This window comes from Haplochromis burtoni, unplaced genomic scaffold, assembly GCF_018398535.1.
Source record: "Haplochromis burtoni strain Fernald_Lab_line unplaced genomic scaffold, NCSU_Asbu1 Contig_166, whole genome shotgun sequence".
Taxonomy (NCBI): Eukaryota; Metazoa; Chordata; class Actinopteri; order Cichliformes; family Cichlidae; genus Haplochromis; species Haplochromis burtoni.
Window position 1 is genome coordinate 1021723 of NW_024582527.1, and position 22470 is coordinate 1044192.

The 22470-nt window shown below is 39.1% G+C and overlaps 1 protein-coding gene across 1 annotated transcript in view; it reads left to right on the top strand.

Moving 5' to 3' along the window:
* piwil2 (piwi-like RNA-mediated gene silencing 2) overlaps window positions 1-22470 on the top strand; it is a 38171-nt gene continuing 15701 nt past the window's right edge. The window contains exons 1-19 of the mRNA XM_042225292.1: window positions 1-105; window positions 8069-8517; window positions 8607-8712; window positions 8899-9013; window positions 10478-10653; window positions 10972-11062; window positions 11408-11518; window positions 12231-12348; window positions 12446-12570; window positions 12735-12815; window positions 12904-13017; window positions 13266-13454; window positions 13641-13725; window positions 15016-15108; window positions 15531-15671; window positions 16009-16122; window positions 16900-17088; window positions 18766-18867; window positions 19010-19126. Of these exons, the coding sequence (XP_042081226.1) occupies window positions 8095-8517; window positions 8607-8712; window positions 8899-9013; window positions 10478-10653; window positions 10972-11062; window positions 11408-11518; window positions 12231-12348; window positions 12446-12570; window positions 12735-12815; window positions 12904-13017; window positions 13266-13454; window positions 13641-13725; window positions 15016-15108; window positions 15531-15671; window positions 16009-16122; window positions 16900-17088; window positions 18766-18867; window positions 19010-19126 (2490 nt within the window). The 5' untranslated portion in view covers window positions 1-105; window positions 8069-8094. The remainder of the gene's footprint in view (window positions 106-8068; window positions 8518-8606; window positions 8713-8898; window positions 9014-10477; window positions 10654-10971; window positions 11063-11407; window positions 11519-12230; window positions 12349-12445; window positions 12571-12734; window positions 12816-12903; window positions 13018-13265; window positions 13455-13640; window positions 13726-15015; window positions 15109-15530; window positions 15672-16008; window positions 16123-16899; window positions 17089-18765; window positions 18868-19009; window positions 19127-22470) is intronic.

A 22470-nucleotide genomic window follows, 5' to 3' on the forward strand; every position in this document is an offset into this window, starting at 1 on the left:
TCAGGATGCTGCAGGGCGGACACCATTTGTCACTTGTTGGATTCCGTCGGAGGGTTAATTAGACTGATACGTGAGGGAGGACAGAAGTATTTTCGTCAATTAAATGTAAGTTTTCCTGTTGTAAATTTAAGAGCTAAGACCATATTTCCGTTTATGACGAAACTGAAATACAGTGGGGGGGGGAAGTTTCTGGGATAATTTTTTTAATCTTATTTAGTTTGTAGTGGTTGACAGCTGTGCACTTGTTTTAAACACGTGTTTAAGCTAGCTAGCAGTTTTTGATTTTGCTAGCTAGCAGCTGTTAGCTTTTTTTATTTATTTATTTTTTTTTTTTTACAATAATATTGTTGGAGCGCGTAGGAAAATGTTTATATTATGACTCTTTAAAAAACAATTATACGGTTCAAGCCACTGGCAGCTAAATTCGGTAGCAAATGAGTAGGCAGATTATATAATATAAGCGCCTGTGCTGCTTTAAAAAGCTAGCGAGTGAAATGAGGCGCCATTATTTTAGGCTCGATAAAAGTAGCACACACCCAAAATAAATGATATTAAAGTGTTGTTACAAGTTGTCAGTTGAACATGGTCAGCGTGTCTTTATCCGTAAAGACGATGTTCACGGGCAGAACAAGTAAACAAATATCGCGCGCCTATAGTTTCTGTTAGTGTGGGGATTTCTAAATAAAGCTATGGTGGACATTGGTGTTAAAACTAACTCTATTTGCAACAGCCTTGCACTTTGAAAAGCGTATGAATTACAGTATTATATGAAGGTGTTTGTGCCATTAAGCATAATTTATCACTGAAATCTAGTGATGTGCGGATCGATATTGAAATATCGATTCTTCCGACCCCAGTAATTTATGTTCTAGAATCATTCTCATATTAAAATATCGATATTTTAGTACTTTGGGGTAAATTTGTAAGTTTTTCATTAACAGGAACACAGTGGAAAGAAACTATATCATTCAGATGTCTAAATTGGAAGAAACTACTTCCTCTTACGCCTTCCATAGTCATATGCGAAATACGGCTGTCGCAGCCCCTGGCCAGTGTTGCCAACTCCTCAGTAAGAAAAATCGCTATTGGCTGTGCTAAAAGCCTCTAGAAGTCGCTAAACGACGTCATCGCCTAATTTGCATAATTGGTCATGCTAATATCATTGAAACCCACGTTGTAGGAGAGAAAAAAAGAAGAGACATAAAGTGAGTAAAAAAAACGTCCTAAATGCATTTAGAATTTATTTAGAATTACAAATTAATTTTTTTTAGCGATTATTGTTTTTGTGCCACAATTCCAACCTTATTCCTTTATCTGCGCTTGGACCGGCAAAAGTGACCCGAAAAAGGCACTCTGGTGGAGTTACTTTGTGTGTGTGTGTGTGTGTGTGTGTGTGTAAGTAGTTTTAAACCTTGTGATCCACAAAACAACATAACAGTAAAAGAAGAACTGATTGCGTTACAGTCGGTGCGGGAGCAGAGGCTTCACTCATACGCGATTCATTTGCAGTTTGGACGCATAGGTGGGAACATCTCCTGCCCTGATAGCAGCTGGGGGAGGACTATCCTCTGCCCGTGAGCGCTTTGGCACGGGCGAGCTGCCCACAGCAGCACCCGCTGCTTGTTGAGAAGAAAGATAAGCGCTTTCACGTCAAAAAGTTGTCATAAATAAGTCTCCAATAACACCAGAAAAAGTCACCAGATTTGTCACTAGTTGTTTTTTAGAATAAAAGTTGCTAAGGGGCTCTGAAAACTCGCTAAATATAGTGACAAAGCCACTAAGTTTGCAACACTGCACCTGGCGTGCGCACTCACAACAATGGCTGAGCGTAAACAGAGTCATGCGTGGACATATTTTACCTCCACAAACAGCCAAGACGTGGTTTGCGATACATGTGGCAAGACAGTGAGGTGTTGTGGCAACACCACTAACCTCGTCAAACACCTCAGAGTAAATCATATCTAGGGATGGGTATCATTTAGGTTTTATCTGATACCAGTGCCAAACCGGAACTTTTCAAACGGTGCTCAAAACGGTGCTTAAAGAATGGAGAACACAAACTTTGTCCAAAAACCTCTCATGTTTAGCTGGTTTTTTTGGGGTTTTTTGTAAAAAGATAACAATGTTAGCCTTTTCTGCAGCTATGGGGCATATATGGCATCGCTCTTGGCTGGAAGCAGTGCTTAAACAATGGAAAAACACAAACTTTGTCCAAAAACCTCTCATGTTTAACTGTTTTCCACTTTTTCTTTGGTCATTTTAGCCTTTTTGGCCAGGGTGAAGGGAGTATCTGCCATCAAACAAGAAGACAGCCGCATGTAACTACGACGGTGTTTGCTAGTTCACCTTACATGCATTAATGTAATAACGTGGTTAGCCTACTCAACGTAAATTACACACGAACAACATTAAGCTACTCACGCAGAGAAGAACGGCTGCTGCTGCCATCATCATCCGTCATCATTTCTGCTACACTGGCAGGGCTAGGGGCCAGGACTCTCCTCTTCGGGTTCTTGGGGGATGTTGCTAACTCCGGGTCCGATAACAGGCACCACACCCGCAGTAGGTACGGTGCATTTCTCGGCTTTAAAAAAAACGCTATGCGTCGCCGGTGTTTCATCAGATTCGAGGTGTTACCTCCTTTGCACAGTATCAGCTTAAAGCACTTGTTGCAGGCTGCTGAGTTTGCATCTTTTGCTGTGAAGTACAGCCAGACTTTTGACCGCTTCGCCTTGGGCATTTTTAATCTGTAGCTCTGCTCTAAAAGAACGTACGTACCTGGGCCCGCCTACTATCCTTGGAAACGTAAAATGATTGGCTAGAATCTAAAGTGTATCACATCTCAGGAAAAAAAAAAGCACCGAAATGTGCGCTGCTTTTCGGTCTGGTTACTACTGTTTATGTCAGAACCGGTGTCGGATACCGGTACCCATCCCTAATCATATCACAGAATATGATGAGCTTATGTTGAGGCGAACTGAAGAGGAGGACAGGGACAGGTGCTGCTAGGGCGAGACAGACGTCTCTCACGGAGTCCTTTAGTGCTGCAGGCAGGCAACATGTTCAAATAGCCACAACTTCAGGTTTTTTATTTCTATATGATTATTCTGCATCATTAAGCAATAAGAACAAGTAGTCTGATGTCCTGTAATCATTGTGAAGCTATATTATTATTACAATTACATAATGCAATTCTATATTGTATTATGAAATACAATGAAACATTAAGTTTGTGAGTATCGGTATTGCATCAGTATCATCGATACCACCCTGGATTTTACTTGGTATCGGCTTGGAAAGGAAATCAGTGGTATCGCACATCACTACTGAAATCCTTCTGCAGTACGGGTGGTGGGAAATCCGATAGATCATTGTATTTTCTATGGCGACACCAATTACCTATTTTTCATAAAATAAATTAAAATACTTTGAACAAGAGTGCTGCAAGGTTCCCTGACTCTCAGAGAGATGGCCGAAGGTTTCCAAATAATTGTCAGTGTGAAGAGTCTTTGTCAATGAGATACAAACTGTGAGAGGACGCTGCTTAACTGCCTGCCTCTTGTATTCCGGTCATTTTGAGCAGGTTTGCTAACTGCAAATGTAACAGCTAAATGTAAATTTCAGGGTTCGTACGGGTGCTTGAAATCATTGAAAATTCTTGCATTTTAATATTGTCTTTTCAAGGTTTGAAAAGTGCTTGAATTTCAGATGTGGTGCTTAAAAGTGCTTGAAAGTGTAACTGTATTTCATTCACCACAAATAACTATCTGATTGAATAGTTTTCTTATCAGATAGAGAAATAAAATGAGTCGCAAAATGTAAAAGCAAAATTTCCCCGCCTGGGCTGCCTTGCGTCTGTTTCAACGTGTGACCCCGCCCCTCCCTCGGCCAGTCGTTGATGAGTGCGCTAACATACCTGTAGGTTGCTGTTTAAATGAGTGTTTGATGGAAAACGACAGTCGCATGATAGGTGAGTCCTAGTAAATAATTTTCCAGTACGTGTACGTTACACATGCTATTTTTTTAAATTATGATTATTATTTTGCTAGCTATCAAACTCGCTGGAGTGGGATGCAGTATGGCAGCGCTATTATGGAATATGCTGTGAACTTAGCAGTAATATGAGTTAATTTACTCAAGTGAAAGCTTTAAACATTAGCCGATACATAACTAGCTAACTTAAGGCTTTCTGATTAACCCTCTGGGGTCGACGGACCCAGAGTCTCCATTTCAACTTGGGTCGATTGTGCGGACTTCAAACTATATACCAGTATTTAAACTGTGTTGATAGGCCACGTAAAACCGATGTTTTGTTTTCTGAATAAAACAGTGGCGTTTACTCCGGGAAGAAACGGTAAAAACTGTGTTTTCTAAGGAGAGCGCTAGCAAACACGCTTTGCTTGTGAGTGAAAAAAGAAAAAACACTCCTTCCCTATTGGTGGAAAAATTTACCATGTCGACCAATCAAAAAATGATATGGCCACATGTGGCATTTGGTTGTTTGGGAAGAGGGGGAAGTTTTAGGAGTGACTGGCGAGAGTGAGTGAAAGAGAGAGAGAGTTTTGATACGTGAGAGCTTTGTGACGTTTACCGCGTTTGGAGTCTCAAGGTAGTGTGTTGTCTTGTGTAGTTAGTGTGTAGTGTAGTCATTGTTTTGTTTTGTGTGTCAGTTCTACTAGTGAATGTCACAGTTGCTGCAAAAAAGCCACCAAAGGCATTTTGCAGTGTAAACGCTGTCTCCACATGGAAAACAGGAGTGACACACCTGCTGTCAGACCTGCAGGATTTATCCCTGTGCTGTTCTCATCTGTGTTATAATGGTCACAAACTATTTTTTGGAGTTGCATAAATAATTTGTGTACCTTCTTATTTGATGCAGAACACCTGATTGTTCTGTAAATAGTTTAAAATTAGAGCAGGGCGATATGGCCAAAAATATTTATCACGATATATATTTGAAAATTTGCGATAACGATATAACCTGACGATATAATTGATGCGAGACAAAATACAACTCCACAACATTACTAGCGCAAAAAGACAACCTTCCATTTATTTTCACTTAAACAAGAAGCTGGTTTTTATGTACATTAAAGCTTTATAAAAATGTAACAGTGCAAATGCAAATTCCTTGCTGAAAGTTTAACCAAAAGGCATTTCCAGTAGAAATGGGCTGACATATCCTGAGCATAACCATGTATAATATCCACTGAAGTTAAAAAGAGGTGCTTTGCAACATTAAACTGCAGTGTGCAGTACTATTTTTCGGACCATAAGGTGCACGGGATTATAAGGCACATTAAGCGAAACAAAGCAGTCAGATAAATCAAACTTTATTAAACTCATTCTTCTTGCTTCCTCCACTTCTGTACCATTGATTCATTAATGTTGAATTCTCTGGCAGCTGCTCTATTCCCATGTTGTTGCAGTATATTAATGACTAACCTCGTATTGTGGATGGATTATCTCAGTTGTTCTCCTGACTGAAGTTTGGTCCGTTTACAGCATCCTGCCATGCGATTGCATTTGTCTCTAACCATGAGAACCTTCACGTTAACTTTTATAAGTGGAAAAGTGTTAGTGTTCGTCCTCCAGCTTCACTGTTTATGTTATGCTAACATAGCTGTGTCGCTAGCGATCACGTAGCACATCATTATATACCAGCTAGCCCAACTTCAGTAACCCTACAAACGTCACTGCTGTTTAGTTTCCTGTCTTCATTTATGTTGGAAGTGATAGCAGAGCTGTACGTTTGATTTTTTTCAGAAATCTCTCAGTCAGAACATGCTATATCATGCTTAGGTAACTAGCGAAACTAGCGAGCTAACTTCCGCTAGCTTCCTGCTAACTTCTAACTCCGTTAAATGTAATAACTTTTGTTTTCATGGATGCCTGGAAGTTAAACTTTATAGTTACACCTGGTAAAGCAGCAATGCTGATCGTTTTATTAAAGATGAAAGAATTTAGACAGTTTTTAACTCTAGTGATGCTGCAGTGTTGTTTGACCTGAAGCATACGGAGTTTAGGACCCAGATTACTCCCAGATTTAAGAGCATCTTAGTCCGACAAATACGACAATAACGACGGCCGCTTGCATGTTCTGCAAAAAAATGTGCTTTGTTGTGTATCTGACGGACAAACACCAAACCAGTTCCACATCACTGAAGTTGCACCATTTTTACAAACCAATTCTGGTTCATCTGTTTCACTCAACAATCGGCCATGTGCGTATGAAAACAAAGGCACTGCGCATGCGCGTTTTACTCCCATTCTATCGCGATATTTCATTTTCCTATCGTTGCCTAACATTATACCGGTATTACCGTGAACGGTATAATATGGCCCAGCCCTATTTAAAATGGTTATATAAAAAACGTCTGAGCCTTGGCTGCATTTTTAGGTAAATAGTACCAAATAACTTTGTTGTTTGCAAAACTTGTGCATATTTTTTTTTAAAATGTACAATTTCTATTTGCATTTCAAGTTATGAAAATGATTCGTTAAACATGCTTGTGGTTTTTACAGTCAAAATATCACTTTCTACTCGTATTTTAAATTTTGTCTGAATTTGGATAATTGCTCTGATACAGTTTGTCAAAATGAGAAAATAACAGATTGGCAAAATAAACAGTTTTTAAAGGTAAAATATAGAGGCCAAATCAAAAGTAGTCAAAAATGGCCAATTGTACCCTGGACCCCAGAGGGTTAGAGGCTAAAAGCAAAGTTGTCACCAAGTACTGTTTATATTTGTGTGTATTGCTGCAGCTTTTTGAGTATTAACTTGGTGCCTTTGGGTGAAATAATGGTAATATGAGGGAATGATCCATATGGTCACAAAGAATAGCCACTTGTTTCTATGCTACCAAAGTTCCCCGGCTTTCATTCAAAATGTGTTTATTGTCAGCACCTGCACATTAAACTACTTAAACATTATAAATGTCTTCAAGCTCACACTGAGGCCTGTGGGGCACAATCAGCTACTGAGACAGTTCACACATTTATGTGTATTTATATATGAATATTTCATATTTTAAGGCTGTTGTTTATTTAAGGGAGATGAACAAAATACATTGGAATTGTACATAATAGTATCACAGATGATAAATTCAATAGATTTTAAGTAGATGCTTGTGCATCCTTAAAGTCTTATATGTTGAATTCAACTATGTGATCTGTTCAACGCCTCCCAGTCAGTGCTGCTCTCCATGCCTGTCTGACTGTACATGATGTTTGTAGCACAAACACTTTAAAGGTGACGTTTAGGACTTCAGCAATAATACAGACAGCAATGTAGTTAGCAAAAAGCCGTTTTATTGCAAACATCTGCCTCCTATTTTTTGTTTCAAAAGGGGGGGGGGGGTTCAACAGGAGAAGAATATCTCTAACAAGTTGATTTGTTCACATTTTCACATCTTAATTTTTAAGTGAAATGTGCATTTTGAGTTTATACACGATGTATATAAGGGGACCGTCCTTTAGCATTGTTTTTGTGTGGTGCGTTTTTCTATGTCTTAACAAAAGGGCAACAAAGGTGTTTAAGTTCACCTAGGATGATTTGTTTTCATTTTCACATGGTCTTACTGAGGTGACGCGAACTGAAACATGCATTCTTTTTTGGGGGGCGGGGGTGGGGATGTGCTGGAAAAGCTTGAAAAGAGACCTTGAAAGTGCTTAAAAAGTGCTTGAATTTGACCCTGAAAAAGGTGGATGAACCTTGAAATTTCTGTGTATGCAGTAACAGATATGTGCTTTTCAACAGTTGTCACAGTTCATTGCAGTATTGTCAAAAATGGATTGCATGTTATTTCCAACTTGACCCCATTCAGTCGTAGTCTGATAGAAGACTGATAACAGGGACGGTATTAATTTGCATAATAATCTCATTTTGCACCGGAAGAAAAAAACCTTCCTTTGAATTAAACAGACATCACAAAGTTTAACTGAAATACTTTTTCAGCATTCAGGAAAGTTGAAGTGTATTTGAACCTGGCCATGCATTTCCTTTATTATTGTATGATTGAAATGTGCTACAAACTTTATTATTTGTTTTTTTTCCTCTGCTGTTAAGAGCTGATAGTGGTAAAAGTTGATCAGATGGATCCAGGCAAGCCTCCTGATCTCACTGAGAAGATGGGTGCCCATTGGCTGGGACGAGGAAGAGGATTACAGCTTGGGGAGTCTGCTGTAGGACGTGGTAGAGGGCTGTTGCTCTCTACAGAAGAACCTGTTGTAGGACGAGGCAGGGCTTTCCCTACTTTCAGTGATAACTCACTGGGACTAAGTGGAGCTGTCCCCATTACTGAACCTGTGGTAGGAAGAGGTAGAGCACTGTTGGCGCAACAGGATATAGTAGTTGGCCGAGCCAGAGGGCTGCTCGTCCCAGCAGTTGAATCAAAGGTAGGAGTGGCGAGAAGTGCAGGCGTACTTAGACTGGATCCACAGGAAGGACCCACACCTCCAAGTGAGACAATGATGTCAGCTCTAATGGGAGAAAGCCCTACTTTGACAAAAGAAGAGGTGCGAACCAGAAAATGCAATAAATTATGTTTTAATTTTAATGGTGAAATTGCCACACAGAGTTGCACAGGTTTGCTTTCTTCTGATAGATTGGCAAGCCGCCACATGTTAAAGGATCAACACTGGTCTCAATGTTTAGAGGAATGGGCATTGAACCATCAGCGACTTCACTGGGAAGAGGAGCAGCACCACTGGGTCAGTATTTATTCTGAGAAATCCAGAGATACTGAAAACAAACAGTCTCTGGGCCCCTAAGCACAACACATTGTGTGCTCATTTGCTCAAAGCTTTGTAAGCCACAGAGTGGCGTGATGTTGGTTCATTTTGGTGTTTATGTATATGAAGAAGAATCATATGGATTCATGTTACATTTCGTTGCAGGTAGGGGAGCAGCTGGGGATGTGGGAGAGGTGAAGCTGCGAGATGCCCCACCAGGTGTCATCAGCACACCACAGAGTATCGGCCCATCTGGAGAAATGATGGGCAGAGGCAGCAGGTAAGCAGCACAGGAGTGACACTGTGTTGTGTTTCGACTAACAGGGTTTCTGACATATTTTCATTCAGCCTGATGTAGTTTATGAAACCTGCAGTAGACTAAATGAGAGCCTACTTTGTCCGTGCTGCTGCAGTTTCTGTGCTCGCTGCTGAATGCTGCTCGCTTGAATCAACTGACTTTTGACTGCTTGAAGAGGGGTCCTAATGTGATTGGTCACTTTTGATGGGCAGTTTCTTTTACTTAAATCGAGTTACACCGAGGCAGCAACATAAGCGCTGTTTTTAAACCATAAGTGTAAATTAATTCTGCAGAGTTAATTATCAGCAGTTGCTGTTTCCTGTGTAGCAGTGGAAATACTGACAGCTGTCACTAAATAACCTTACTGATGAAGAAATCTTTAAAACCAGAGCGTTCTGAAGCATCTTCACTGCTGTCCCATATTGTTGTACAATATTCCATACATTTAATAAAAAATTAAAAACAAAAAACTAACTCATGAGAATCAGGAAGTGTACGTTTATAACCAAAATACAGACGTTTAAATCTGCCAATAAAAAGTTGCTTAGTCTGCAGCAAACGTATAACTGCACATACCCTCCATTTAAAGCTGTAATCATATTTAGCAGAATTAGATTTATATGAAATATAAATTGTGGTGTGATTTAGCTACAGTGAATTAGTAGCTTTAATGACTTTGTGAAGCGTACACTTTAATAACTCATCAGTTCTATAGAGTTTGAAATATACCTTAATTGATAAAATTTGTACTTTTATGTCAGTAAAAGTTCATTTTTACAGAATGTATATGTACAGTAGTATTATTACTTCTATATATGTATAGGATTTAGGATAGGTACTTCTTCCACAACTGTAAAAAGCTGATAATCAGATTTGATCAAAGCATTTGTTCACTGAAACAGTAAAAACGTTTTTTTACTAATAATCAAAGATCGAAGTACCTCCCAGAAACAGCTCTTTAATATTGTTCTTGCTTTATGAACACTATTAAATCCTTCGTCAAAAGTCAGTTGATTGGAGCAGGTAGGATTCAGCTGTGAGCACAGAGTGTGAAACTGCAGCAATGCCTGCAAATCAGACTCTCACACGTGTGTGGTTGCTGAGTTTTACACACGCAGGTTGTTGAATTTGCACGCATGGAATTTAATTCCACATGTAGCAATGAATATCTGCAGGCAGGAAATTAAATTATTTGCTGGATTATGTTTTTTGTCGAACCTAACTTTTGACAATTAAAAACAAATCCATATATAAAACCTAACGGCCATGAAGTTAAATCATTGTACAGGAAGAGCACAAAGTACATGTTCTAACCTTTATGAAGGTATGACTTGATCCAGGTTGGGATGGAAAAAGTAGTGCCAGTGCCAAATTACACTTACTTACTTTATCTGCATTGAACAACCATTATATGACTTTTCCTTGTGTGGATTTTGCCTTTTTCAGTTTCCTTGGCCGAGGTTTGTCCCCTCAGAAAATGGTGGGCCTCGGAAGAGCAGCTATGCCTCAGCTTGGAGTTGGCAGAGGCCGCGCTTTGCTTCCTTCATTTCCTGCAGGTCAAGACGTGTTTGTTTCTCCAGTGTCTGAGCCACAAACACAATACTCTCAGCCCTCTCTGACAGGTAATTATATACAATTATTTTAAAGGGATTGAAAACTGAGAGTTTACCACCTTAATTTGTTTTTAATCCTCTTTTTAAAAGAAAAATCAAGAATTCCTGTGCAGGAATTCTAGATTTTAGATTTGGAAACTGTCTGGAGACTGGAGAAGATTGTGATTTTGAAAGGGAAAGAAAGGTGTAGGAACCCCAAGTAAACTATTATGTGCATCTTCTTTTGCATGTGTCTAATACAATCTTAATTGTGTTTTTTATTGTAATTTGATTAATTTGTGGGGGGAAACATGCATTTTGGGTAATGACATGCATAATACTGTAAAGGAACGGAGTCCCCTGTGCACACCGTTCAAGAAGCCACAGACCTTTCCACTGGTCCAGCTGCAAAGACGGGGCTGACAATGGAGGCAGTTCGGTGAGTGTGCTTTTCTCTATTTCCTTTACCTTAGCGAGTCCTAACAAACCAACATGAGCTGTGTTGTGGTTTGGAGGCTTTTAACGGTCAGATCGAGTGTTCTGGTGTTAGCTGTTCATTCTAAAACATCATTATCTCTGACTTATCCATGTCTTCTGACATTCTCATTGTCTCTTATGAGCACATAATGGTGTATTTTATTAAGGGTCATCTAGTGGTATTGGTTCCGTATTGATCAAATCTAACATTTTGCAAGACAGAGCTTTTATTTGGGTCAGTAACTGATCATTTGTTTTACTTGTCATAAACTGATCTTTTTGTCCATGTATGTTCTCCACTCGTCAGTGAGCCACTGAATAAGGCTGGAACCAAAGGAGCTCCTATAAATATTGGGTCAAACCACATCCAAATTCAATGCAAGAACGAAGCGGTGTATCAGTACCATGTTACATTTACGTAAGTATCATATAACATTCAAGACCACTTGTTGCGTACAAGGAAACAAAGTTTATGTCTAAAAACTGGAGGAAATGTTGGAAAGCTTTAATCATAGTTTCAGGTAATACAGGGACTGGTTCTAATACAATGTAGGCACTGGTAGCTGCGTCACTGCCTACACAGACAGGCAGTAGACAGTTTTTCACAATAAATGCTCTGTTTTGTTCACCATAAAGATGGTTTACCTGCATACAAATCTGCCTCACACATAGAGTAGAATTAAAATTACAGGAGCAAAAGATTATAAATACTTGATTTTCAGTATATTGTTATTCTTGACATACAAAAAGTGCATTGTTTCCAGCTCAACATCCAGCCTAACATTCCTGTCTGAACAAACTGACTGAAAATTACACTAAAGTGATATTTGGACTAATTCTCTGTCTATGATCCTTAACAGATTTTAGTCTACTTTCGGCTCTTATTAGTCCGTTGATTATAAGTGAGCAATTAATGAAACCCAGAGAGCTCCTGTTACCAACACTCGCATGTCTATAAAATTATGCAGGTATTTTGGGAAAATCTTAATGTTTACTAGGATTTAACATTTTGCCAGACAACAATGAAAATGTAGAATCAGCTTAAATTACACTGAAGAACCACAGAGAAACAGTATCGTTACCCGTGTTAATATCTACTGTGTATTTTGTGATGTGAATTTCTTACCCAGTCCTAATGTCGAATCAGTGGCGATGCGTTTTGGCATGATGAAAGACCACCGTTCAACCACAGGTGAAGTTGTGGCATTTGACGGTTCGATACTGTACCTTCCTGTTAAACTGAAAGACGTGAGTATCACAGTTGTTACAGTCACCATGCTAAATTTAAAACTTAATACGCTCTTTTTAAAATAAATATATATATATATATACTGTTTTTGCACAGGTGGTTGTTCTCAAGAGTTTGAGACGGACCGATAATCAGGAAATACAAATCAAAATTCAAATGACGAAGATTTTACCACCGAGCTCAGATCTGTGCATTCCCTTCTACAATGTGGTGCTCAGGAGGTATTATGTCAGAGACACATTATATCCTTTCTATTTTACACAATAAGCCCGACTGCTGTTAAGAGTCCTAAACAGCAATGATTGTTTCCCACCTTGTACCTTCTCCGTTATAAAGGAAGTTTAAATTACAGGATATGACACAGTGTTCCTCTCGTTTTTTCAAGGGTGATGAAAATCATTGGACTAAAGCTGGTAGGCAGAAACCATTATGATCCAGAAAGCGCAGTCATTCTTGGAAAACACCGGTAAGTCGTGAGATTTGTTGTAGCATCCAAGGATACCTGATAAAATCAGGCAGCGCAGTTTCATTCACTAGTCTACCGGTTTTTCTAGACTCCAGGTTTGGCCAGGCTACTCAACTGGTATCAAGCGCACAGATGGAGGCCTGTACCTGTGTATTGATGTCTCTCACAAAGTCTTGCGGAATGACTCTGTGCTGGATGTCATGTGAGTTTACACAACAAAAAGCATCAGCATACAAACATGCTCGAGCTGCTGCAGATAGATTCATGTCTGTGACTGTATCTCCAGCCACAGATGATTTTGCAACATTTCTAATGGCCTTTAGTGATTATCGAGCATTATTAACTTTGACCAAGCTTTCCCTGTTAGGCTTGAGCAGAACAGTCTAATAAAGGCTCCGTTCCATAGTGTGAAAAAAGAAAAACACGTGCTTGTGTTGGGCTGTCTGCCAGGAACACGTTGTACCAACAGAGCAAGGAAGACTTTCAAGATGAATGCACCAAAGAACTCGTCGGCAGCATTGTCATCACCCGCTACAACAACCGCACCTACCGCATTGATGCCATTGAGTGGAACAAATCACCCAAAGACACCTTCACTTTGATGGATGGCACTGTAACTACCTTTGTGGACTATTACAGGTTAGACTGCTTTTTCCTACAGCAAACTGTTTTTGTGTGTGTTTGTGTAGTGAAATATCAGCAGTTCGGTCTTCACACCAACCCAACAATGAAAAGATCAGTTGGATCTGTTTTTTTTGTTTTCTCCGTTTTCTCCAATGCTCATGTGATTGCATTACATGTTTGTTTGTTTTTTTTGTTTAACAGCAAAAACTATGGCATTACAATCAAAGAGATGGACCAGCCTTTACTCCTGCATCGGCCAAAGGAGAGGTCCAGACAAGGCGGGAAGGTAAAAACCTACGTTTTTAAAAAAGTTTTATTCAACAGTTCAGTGCAACAACACTATTTGTGTCTCCGGGAGATATTGTTAAAGTCAGTACTAAATATGGAATGATGATTTCCACATGCCTAATGCTAGTATTAATAAAAGCTCAAGACACACAGACAGATTTTTATGCAGGCTCGATGACGTAGATCAGTCATCTGACATGTTTTTCTAAGAATGCCACTTCACATTCATGTTCACGTTTCTTTAATTTATGATTGTCCAAATAGTTACCAGAGGGTTAGTAGGGTTGGGTGATTGGATAAATATATTGACTATCGATGATAGGCTGAGCCCATCGGCGATCGTTTTTACAAGGGCGATTTATTTATGTATTTGCCTATGAGTAAGTTTGCTAATAATGATGGCGATAACATAATCAGTCAACAGGAAAAAAAATAATAGTGCCTCTTTCATCTGCGAGCAAATGCACCCTCCTCAGAGTGTGCCCAAATGCTTGTTGATAGAGCTGCAGAAGCTGGTGGTAGCCTAGCATGCTCAGCCGGATGGTGGACACATACATGCTCATGCAAGTTAGTCGTGTTTGAGTACTTTGCTCGCAACTGGCACACTGCTTGGGTTACATCCGTAGGTTTACCTCTTTCATCTCAAATTGGCGACTATATATTTTTAGTGCTGTCAGCATTAACGCGCCGTCATCATGACTAATGCAATTAATAATTAACCCATCTGGAGCGCAGACTGAGTCACAATCCCTGAAATGTCTCTTTCAACACATTTCGGGCAGTTTGTCCAAAGTTTGTTCAGTCTGCGCTCCAGATGGGTTGAGCACGTTTAAAAATTTTAATCGCGTTAATCGTGATGACCACGTTAACGCTGACAGCACTAATGTTTTTTGGGAAATTACTTCGTCCATGTTTGGACTTCTTCTGTGTTGTATGATGCATGATTACGTTGCTCCAACCATCAAAAAGCCTGCGCATGCCTGAATATTTCGCCCATCTGCGATTATTTGGCTGACGATTGTTTGTTGGAAGATTCTTGCATATCGCCCAACCCTAGAGGTTAGTCAACCTGGATGATTAGTTATCATGTAAGACTCAACATCTGTGTGAGATGGGATGAAGCTAACTAAGTGAAAACCAATAAAAATATGAATAAAACTTTATCTTAATGCATGCATGTCAAGCAGAGCTGTACACAGCTGTATGCACTCTTGTGCTTTGTTGTACCGAAGATGTAAAAAACTAAGTTCAAAAGTTTTTATAACAACTAATTGTTCGTTTGTTGCAGCAAATCATCACTGGTGAGATCCTTTTAGTCCCAGAGCTTTCCTTCATGACAGGAATTCCTGAGAAAATGAGGAAGGACTTCAGAGCTATGAAGGTAGTGTCAGTAAACTTTCCTTACTCTTAGGAGCTGCCCATCTAATTTAATGTTAGTGTTAATACACACTGTGTATGTTGGTTGAAAACAGAACATATAGCATTTTAAAAATCAGTTGTCTTAAGAGTGTTCAATATTAAAGTGTTCAAATTTTGCTAGTTTAAACTTTGAGTGTAAACACTTGATTTCTACACAGCAGAGAAAGAGCCTGACCATTGTAAACATTGACAACGACACGGTAGTGCAATGCTTTGCTAACATAACCGTCAGAACAAAGATGTCTTGTGATTATTGTCAGTAATGGAAATTTCCAAGAACAAATTCTGGTCTGAAAACCTTCATGAAAGTAATTGTAATGAATAAAATAACTTGTGGAAACCTGACTGCTCAAAGAGAATATTGCTCTTTTTAACATGTTCTAGGACTTGACAATGCACATTAACGTGAGTGGTGAGCAGCATACTCACTCAATAAAGCAACTTCTGAAGAACATCAACACCAATCCTGAAAGTCTGAATGAGCTTGGTGGTTGGGGACTGGAGGTTGGCACAGAAATCTTGATGGTAGGAATTTTGTCTCTTTAGAAAACTCCTTCATTCAAAGCAGTGATGCAGAGCGCCCGTGGGCTATTTTCTCCCCAAGAGTTGTCTGAGAAATGCACAGTTAAACCAGTGCCATGCTATATAGCCTTTCAGTATGTCGGTACTAAATTCTGACTGACTTGAGGCCATGTTTAATTTCTTTGGTTAGTAAACATAATGCGTACAAAAACAGTTCTTTTTGAAGTGGATGTAAGAGCTTGTCCTTTTTGTTTTCCTTCCTTGTTTGCCCTTTTTCCTTGTGGACGTTTCTTTTTCTCTATTTTTCCCAATATAGTATGAATATTTTTCTCTTTTGCAGATCAAAGGTAGAACTCTTCCCTTTGAAACCATCTGCCTGCAGTCTTCATCCTTTGCCGCTGGTGCTGATGTGTCTTGGTCCAGAGAGGTTGTGAGGGATGCTTCAATCAGCTCTGTAAGTGTTATGAATGCTTATCTGTAGAGCTCTATATAAATGTGCTGTTTCATATCCCAGATCTTGTCTGGTGGTTACCAGAGATGTGTTCAGTCAGCTAAACAATTAAACAACTGTAAACCATTAATGTTTAAGCATAATGACATGTAACTGTTTGGTCAAACATTGTTAGTTCTCCCCTCTGTGATGAAAATTTGGAAATAAAATTAAAAAAAAGAAGCTACATTCAGTTGGGAACTGAATTTGAAACATTGGAAATCATGAGTGAGTCATTTTGTTATCACTATGTTTTTAAAATAGGACATGAAAATGTCCCTCAGAATGTAAACTAAAAAAAGACATTTTATCTGTAGTTCTGCCAGCTTGTTTTATGTGTGCTTGCTAAGAGTTGCATACCCACAAAATGTGATAAGGCTAAGGATGCCTTATAAACAATGCAATATTCTTTTTACAGTTAAACAGCGACAGTAGTTTGCTAAAGTTTATGAAGTCCTACTTCTGATTGTCCTTTGTCACTGAATGCACAAGAGACAGGAGAAAGATGGGACTGTTTATACACAAACAGCTGATTGGGGGGAAATGGAGACGCTTGGGGAATAATAAATCTGAAGAGACGAAACCTCAACAACTGAAAGTAGTTAAAGAACAAAACGGCATACACAGTTAATACACTGCTTCCTAAAGTGTCAGTGTGTGAACAAGTTACTTTACCATAATACAAATATGGCTGATTTACACCACTGCTTTCTTTCATTAACCAATCCATGTTACTCTTAGATTCCCTTGAAAACCTGGGCCATCTTCTACCCTCGACGCTGTACAGCACAGGCTGAAGAGCTTGTTTCCACCTTTAAAAAGGTGGCCACACCTATTGGGGTCCAGATGGTTCGACCCATTTGTGTGGAGCTGAGGGATGATCGGACCGAGACTTATGTCAAAACCATCCACTCGCACCTCACGAGTCAGGTATGATGTAGAAAATATTTAGTTTGACGAATTCTTCATAAATCTCATTTCACTGGTTTTTAGTTCACTACACAAATATTTATTAGAAATATATGAATGCCATCACAGTAATGTGAAGATTATTTGAATGTATTTATTTAAAAGGGACAGTGCAGTTTAACATAGTTCAAGTGCAAGACATGAAACTGATGTACCGCGCAGGTTTATAGCTACTGCTAATTTTCAACAATTGTCCCTTGTTGGGCTTACAATCTAAATAGATACATTTTATAATAAAACATACATTTTCATAAAACCAAATTACATCATAAATACAATTACAAATTAATAGACAATAATTTAAAATTAAAATCATTAGTTAAAATGACTACAACTTTGATTTCCCTTTAACCACACTTTACCTTCAATGTAAAGGATCTAATGTCTGTAATCAATTTGATATCGGTTGGAAGTGTGTTCCACAGATGGCAAGCCTTTATATATAGATATACACACACACACACACACACACACTAATCACATATACTAATGTTGGATATATTTTCATTTATATACGTATCATATTTTGTCAATAAAATAACTGACAACCCCTTATAGTTTATTCCAGTTCAAAGAAAAGCTTTGTGTATCCTTTGGCGTTACCAGAACTTTTGAAGTTATTGCATATGATGGACAAATGGAGTGTAACAGACAAGCACTTGTACTTTTCGTGTCTTTATCAAATACATCAAACACCAACTTTTTCTTGCCTAGTGCACACACTCACCAGCCACTTTGTGAAGTACCCCTGTTCAGCTGATTGCCTTATTAATTATTTACTTTAACAATCACATGGCAGCACCTGAGTCCATGGTCATTTCGATCATCTCTGCATACTTAAATGGCCTAGTGAAGTTCACTGAGCACTAGAATGCAGAAGAAAGGTAACTTAAGGGACTTTGTCCATGGTAAAGTTGTTGTTGTTGGCGCAAGACAGGCTTGTCTGAATATTTGAGAAACTGTTGATCTATCGGGATTTTCCCACACAACCGTCTCATGTGTTTATAGAGAATAGTCTGAAGGAGAGAAAATATCTGGTGAGCAGCAGTTAAAAGTTGATAAAAATGTAGGAGTCACTTAAATAACCATTTGTTACAACCAAGCTGTGCAGAAGAGCATCTTTGAATGCACAACATTTTGAACTCTGTAGTAGATCGGCTGCATCAACCGAAGACCACATTGGGTCCCACTCCTGTCTGCTAAGAACTTGAGCTACAGTTTGCACCGGCTTACCAAAATTGGAAAACAGAAGATATGAAACATGTTGCCTGTTATCAGTTTCTGCTGCAACATTGAGATGGTAGGGTCCAAATTTGGCAAAAGCACAGCATCCCTCATGTCTGGTGTCAGCTGTTAATAGCGATGGTGGTGTAACAGTGTGGTGGATATTTTCTTTGCACAGTTCGGACTGCTTTCCAACTGAGAATCATTTCATTCCCATCCCTTAATGACCATCCTGCACCCATCTTTTGATGACTGCTTCCACCTTAAAACGTTCAAATTTATCAAAGAGAGCAGTGCTTTGTCTGATGTATCTTTCCTGTATTTTTACCTCTTTGTCATTACCAGTGAATGCTGAGATGTTTGGTGGATGTTGTTTAAGATCACTATACTCAAGCTTTTCACTCCTGTGTGCAGCCCAATTTGCAGCTTGTAGTTTGCATCATTTTTGGCAACAGAGATGATCTCTACAGTGCCATCAAGAAGCTGTGCTGTGTTAAAAATCCCATCCCATCCCAGGTTTGTGATGTTTGTGCTCTTCTTTCAGCATTAGAGGAAAGGAATGAAATGTTTACAATTTAACAAATGCATAAATAGTAATTTTGAAAATATTTTCTTCCAAAAAGGAAAGTTTGTTTCACTCTCGCCTATTTGTCATTAGGCCATCAATGTCCGCACAATTTCCCAGCAACAGAAGTTGAAGAGTGTGGCACAGAAGATACTTCTGCAGATGAACAGCAAGTTAGGAGGAGAGCTGTGGACTGTCAATGTTCCTCTGGTAAGTGCCATGACACACAAGATGACAGCTGAGCAGTTTAATATCAGAAGTGGAGTCATTTGGATTGTTAGGATATTTCCTCAGCTCAATTATTTATAACAGAGATATAGTCTTCATTTATTTTGGGGTTCCTTTACCATGAATCACTACATCAGCGTTGTGGTGTGGCTTGGAGGCGATCAGCTCACGGGCCTGCTGAGGTGTTATTGAGGTCCAGGTTACTTTGACAGTGGTTTTCAGCTCCTCTCTATTTCTGGATTGGGTGTTTCTCATCTTCTTCTTGACAATACCCTATAGATTCCCTGTGAAGTTTCAGTCGTGTCAGCACAAAAGCGAGCCTTTTTAGCAGTGACCTCCTGTGGCCTAATCTCCTTGTACAGCATGTCAGTAACATCTGAATATCAATCAGGCTTTAGGAAAAATCACAGTACTATCACAGCTGCAATGAGTGTAGTAAATGATATTACTGTTGTACTTGATAAGAAACAACACTGCATCCCTTTTTATTGATTTGTCAAAAGCATTTGACACTGTTGATCATTGATTTTAAAACTTAGACTCCTTCAGTCAGGACTCTCTGAGAGAGCAGTGGCATGGTTCTCAAACTACCTGGGTATCGTCACTGATTTCTAGAATCGATTCGATCCACGATTCGATTCAATTCGATTTGAATCTGGGAAATTTTGACAGTCAGAAATATTATAATTCAGATCAGTACATTTACATATTTTTGTATCTATAAAAAGGAAGCTGACACACGCAAGACTTTATCAAAGGTGTGAGCATCACAGCAGATGCCTTTGTGTCAAAGTAGCTGAAGATAAAACACAGAAAAACATGAAGGTGATTTTCCTGGCCTGGGATTTTATAAAAATATTCTGCAGTACATCAAAAACGAAAGAAAACCATTAATCAACATATGAACGTTACCTCTGACGTTACAGCGGTTTTATTAGAGACACGGCGTTTTGCATTTTGCATAATTTTAAAAAGTTTAAATTTGTTCAGTATTGAACGGCAGAAATTAGGTTTTCTTTTCGGAAGTAATGTAAAAGAAAAAAAAACAGCGGCCGACAGCGCTGTAAACAACGGTAGACTTGTGCGTAACAAGCAAGCGAATAATGAAGAAAACAGATTTTTAGACGGGAAACTTCTTGAAGTACACCAAGAGAGAGAGAGAGAGCTGTGCATGAAGTGTGATTTCATCCTGGTGGAAGCAAAACAGTAAAAGTCAGAGTGAATTCATGACGATGTTTATGTGAAGCGTAGTTTGGATCTTCTTTTGCTGCTGGTTCGGTCAATATTGTTTGGAGAGAGATAAAACTAAGAGCTTTAGAATCGGCGCAAAAAGGGCGTGAACACAAAGCGCGGACCCACCAACGGATCAGAATCAGCGAGCTGTCGGCTTTCAGCCCCGACCGTGTCCGTGCCGTCAGGTGAGAAAGGCGCATCTCACTGATTCTGATCCGTCGGCGGGTCCGCGCTTTGTGTTTACGTCTTTGTGCAGAATCCGTGTACCTGCTCTCATTTACTGTCTTAGCTGTTTGGTGGTTGTTGAAAATTTGTGAGGTTTCACCTGTGATTCTGGCATTTCGGGCAAAATAAATTAATATTAAAAAATCGATTCAGGATTTTAATGAATCGATTTCACGTTATCCAAGCGAGAATCGATTTTAATCGATAAATCGATTATAAAAACCCACCCCTATTCTCAAACTACCTCAGTAATCGGTCTCTGTGCATAAAATCCGACGGTCTATGTTCTGAATTTGTTACAGTGCACAACGGAGTGCCACAGGGCTCTGTATTAGGCCCCCTTCTATTTATCATTTACATAAACAATCTTGGTCTAAATGTGCCAGATGCAAACATGCACTCCTATGCCGATGACACAGTTATTTACAGCTGTGGTTCAACTCTTGTCCAAGCCATTGACTCCTTGCAGAAAGCCTTTTTTGCTGTCCAGCACTCATTACTTCAGCTTTAACTTGTTCTCAATGCAGACAAAACAAAGCTCATGTTGTTTTCTAAATATGGGCCCAAACAATCCCATCAGTAACCACTCTTGAAGGTAATAAAATCTAGTTGGTTTACACGTATAAATATCTATTGATGACGCGCTCACCTTCAAACCACATGTAGAGAATCTTGTTAAAAATCTGAAGTTAAAACTAAAGTAAGTTGTTTTTCTATTTCAATACAAAGAAGCGGCTTGTTGCTGCAACATTTTTGCCTGTGCTGGATTATGTGGATATTCTATATATGAATGCTTCTGCTCAGTGTCTTCGAATGGTTGATACTGTGTATCGTGCTTCTCTGAGGTTCATCACTAACCGTAAATCTCAGACTCACCACTGTGAGTTATACTCTCAGGTAGGATGGCCTGCTTTGGAAAGTCAGAGGAACTCTCATTTATACAGTTTTATATATAAGGCAATGCTTGGGTTGCTACCTTCTTATATATGTTCCCTGCTTGCAATGAAGCATGCTGGTCCGCATGGTTACTTGTTGCTTTCTGTTCCCTTTGCCCGAACTGAATTTGGTAAAAGAGCTTTTGTCCATTTAGCACCCCTGGCTTGGAACAAACAACTAGAAAAAGACTGAACTCATTTCATTAAGTGCTTTCAAATCTAAACTAAGAATCCTTGAGGCCAAGTCCATAACATGTAACTGTTTCAATTAGATTGGTTGTCATTTTAACTGATTTTTTTTATTATTATTATTTGAATTTTACTGAATTTTATTTATTTATTTTTCATTTATTTATTTTTCATTTATTTTTGCATGTGTGTTGTTGCTGCCTGTGTTTAATTGAGTAATTGCTGCTGCCTATCTTGGCCAGGTCTCCCTTGAAAAGGAGGTTTTTAATCTCAATGGGATCTTCCTGGTTAAATAAAGGTTAAAGAAAAGAAAGAAAAGAACATCTGTCAGATCAGCAGTCTTTCCCATGATTACTGTTGCGTGTACTCTACTAGACCAAGATATACATGCCATTTATACTGTTTGAATTCTCAGTGGGCTTAAAGTTTGGACTCTGGTGAAGTATCCATGTGTGAAATGATGTCTCGTTCAGGTGACCTCAGCTTTCAGGCAAAGAATGTTGCTAATTTGTATGTCTTACCAGCTGAAGCAACACCAGGTCATAATGTTTTTCTCACAGGGTTGTATGGTGGGCTTTAGTCATAATAATGGCAATATCTTAGATTCATACAATACCTGTTCAAGGGACTCGAGGTGGCTTTACCCAAAAAAGAATCAAAGGTAGAGCAGGGCGATATGGCCAAAAATATTTATCACGATATATATTTGAAAATTTGCGATAACGATATAACTGACGATATAAT